The following is a 3,049-nucleotide window of genomic DNA, read 5'->3' as shown; positions in this document are numbered from 1 at the left end:
GGGTACATATTCTCACTCAAAAAGAGAGAGATAGGCCAAAAGAAAGGTGTAACACATCCGAACAGCCCTGAAACCCAGCAGGGCAGACATTATAACTCAAAGCTGGTGAATCATGTACCTTCGTTCCATGTTTGACATGACATCTTTTGCAAGCTGGTGCAGGTGTTGGGTCTCCAAGTCCTCAGGCAGCTCTGCCTCTGTGGTTTTCCTGGTCTCAGGTGATGCTTTAACTCTCACATAATGGGGTTGCACACAGGTAGTTCTACAATTCTGGGGTCTCTGTGACAGTCCAGATGTCACGGCTCCACTAAGCATGATGCTGATGGGGTTTCTCTGCTGCATCTCCAACCCCATGTTTCTGCTTGGCATTGCTGTAGGGAAGGATCTATGTGATGACTCTGCCCCTGTGACAGATCTCTTCCAGGGTACCCAGGCTTTTCCATATATCCTTTAAAATCAGAGTGCAGGCTCTCAAGCCTTCAGAGCTCTGGCTTTTTGCAGGTCTGCAGACCTAACACCATGTGGACACTGCCAAGGCTTCTGGTGCTTCCAAAGCTGCAGGTATAGCCATATATAGGGCCATTTAGCCATGGGTAGAGAAGCCAGAGAAGCTGTGATGTTGGTGTGGGGAGAAGCCTCCCAAGGTGGCTCTGGGCAGTGGTGCCTTGGGCCTGTTCCCAAGACCATTCTGTCTTCCCAGGCCTCTGAGCCTATAATAGGAGAGTTGGCCCCAGAGGCTTCTGCAATGCCTTCAGGGCCTTTCCCCCCTTCTCTTGATAATCCCTTTCTTTTGTACTAATCTTCTTAGCACCAGTGTATTTGTCTCCTGAAAATGCTCTCTGCTTCTCTGTCACATGGACAGGCTGCATATTTTCTAAATCTTTACACTCTGTTTCCCTTTTAATTATATGTTCTGGCCTTATGTCATGCCTTTTCTGCCATAATTCAGCAAATGCTGTTGCAAGTAGACATGCAGCTTCCTTAATGCTTTGCTGCTTACAAATTTCTTCCACTAAATACCCTGGGTCAGCATCTTGAAGTTCCACATTCAGTAAAGCTCTTGGACATAAAAAGAATGCAGCCAAGTTCCTTGACAGTTCATAGCAAGGGTGATCTTTGCCCCAGTTTCCAATAAGTCCCTTCTAATTTACATCTGAGAATGGCCTTTACTGTCTATATTTCTATCAGCATTCTGGTTACCACCATTTAATCCATTTCTAAGAAGTTCCAAACTTTCCCTTGTTTTCTTGTCTCTCAAACTCTCACAAGCTAGGCTTTTTCTAGACTGCTCCTCCAAATTCTTCCAGCCTCTCCTCAATACCTGGTTCCAAAGCTGCTTCCACATTTTCAAGTATTTGTTTTAAGCAACATCCCATTTCCCTGGTACCAATTTTCTGTATTAGTCCATTTCTGTTGCTTATAACATATATACCTGAAACTAGGTGATTTAGAAAGAAAATTGATGTCCAAAGACAAAAGCACATATCTGCTGAGAGTTTTCTTTGGTGGTGATTTAAGTGATGCAAGATATGTCTCTTCCTAAGCCGGCGCTCAACAAGGAGAAGCCGTGTTCAGCTCGAGCGCCAAAATCGTGAAGGCCAACGGCGAGAAGCCGGACGAGTTCGAGTCCGGCATCTCCCAGGCGCTACTGGAGCTGGAGATGAACTCGGACCTGAAGGCTCAGCTGCGGGAGCTGAACATCACCGCGGCCAAGGAAATTGAAGTTGGTGGTGGTCGGAAAGCTATCATAATCGTTGTTCCGGTTCCTCAACTGAAATCCTTCCAGAAAATCCAAGTCCGGCTAGTACGCGAATTGGAGAAAAAGTTCAGTGGGAAGCACGTTGTCTTTATTGCTCAGAGGAGAATTCTGCCGAAGCCAACTCGAAAAAGCCGTACAAAAAATAAGCAAAAGCGTCCCAGGAGCCGCACGCTGACAGCTGTGCACGATGCGATCCGTGAGGATTTGGTCTTCCCGAGTGAAATTGTGGACAAGAGAATCCGTGTGAAACTAGATGGCAGCCGGCTCATAAAGGCGCACTTGGACAAAGCACAGCAGAACAATGTGGAACACAAGGTTGAAACTTTTTCTGGTGTCTATAAGAAGCTCACGGGCAAGGATGCTAATTTTGAATTTCCAGAGTTTCAGTTGTAAACAAAAATGAGTAAATAAAATATATTCATGGTAAAAAAAAAAAAAAAAAAAAAGTGATGCAAGATATCACATTGCAAAATGGCAGATGGAGAAAGGTGAAAGAGGCACTTTGTGTGCTCTCCTTTTAAGGTCCTCGGAACCACGCCCCTGATCATCACTTTGGCATGTTCCTATAATCTCACCAACTCTTCAAGGCCCCACCTTTCAAGTACCATAAGAAGATTTCCCACACTCTTAACACTGTCATTTTGGAGACCAAGCCTCCTACACATTAAACTTTTGGTGGGGTACAATTCAAACCATAATATGTATTATTTGTGTTTATTTTCTATGTGAATATATTATACATAATTTGTCACCTGTTGTTAACTCTTTTGATCAAAATAATTACTATTCCTAAATGAATGTTTTTATTTAAATACTTTAGTATGGATAAATTATATGAATAAAAAGAAATATTATATATATTCGAATTATTAGATTTATTAAGTATTTTGGATCAAAAGCCAATTTGTATTAGTGTTATTATATTACCTCCTCATCATGAAATGTCCCATAATGGGGAACTTTACTTATAAATTATTGCTGAATCTAGGCACAGGTACTCATACAAAGTACATATTTATTTTAGCTCATTTTTATCTTTGCAGTTATATTTTTCTGATGCTACTTTTCTGTAAAACATAAAGAACATTCAGGACATATAGTGGAAGATGAAAAAAAACATTTCTAAGTATAAAACGTTTTTAATTTCAGGTTTATTTGTGTAAAGTGTTAAGGTTACGTGAATGTCATTGGTTTATGAAGTATTGCATTCTAGTTTTATTACTAATTCCCCTCTGCATAAAATCAAATGCTGCATATGGTTATAACATTGATTTTTAATTTTATGAAAAT

The 3,049-nt window shown here is 41.2% G+C and overlaps 1 protein-coding gene across 1 annotated transcript; it reads left to right on the top strand.

Annotated features, from left to right (window-relative positions):
* Positions 1-589: 589 nt before the first annotated feature.
* On the top strand, positions 590-2,191 carry LOC134384408 (small ribosomal subunit protein eS7-like). The gene is made up of 2 exons (XM_063105928.1): positions 590-644; positions 1,545-2,191. The coding sequence occupies exons 1-2, from the start codon at positions 590-592 to the stop codon at positions 2,150-2,152; spliced, it is 663 nt and encodes a 220-aa protein (XP_062961998.1). The 3' UTR covers positions 2,153-2,191.
* Positions 2,192-3,049: the final 858 nt, after the last annotated feature.

The sequence above is a fragment of the Cynocephalus volans genome, chromosome 8, assembly GCF_027409185.1.
Source record: "Cynocephalus volans isolate mCynVol1 chromosome 8, mCynVol1.pri, whole genome shotgun sequence".
Classification (NCBI taxonomy): Eukaryota; Metazoa; Chordata; class Mammalia; order Dermoptera; family Cynocephalidae; genus Cynocephalus; species Cynocephalus volans.
The sequence above is the reverse complement of the archived record's forward strand: the minus strand, read 5'-3'. Positions and strand labels throughout refer to the sequence as shown.

Coding starts and splice junctions, on each gene's coding strand:
- LOC134384408 (XM_063105928.1), top strand. CDS start 590: ATGGGTAGAGAAGCCAGAGAAGCTGTGATGTTGGTGTGGGGAGAAGCC. Junction 645..1,544: donor GTGGGGAGAAGCCTCCCAAG/GTGGCTCTGGGC, acceptor TCTCTTCCTAAG/CCGGCGCTCAACAAGGAGAA.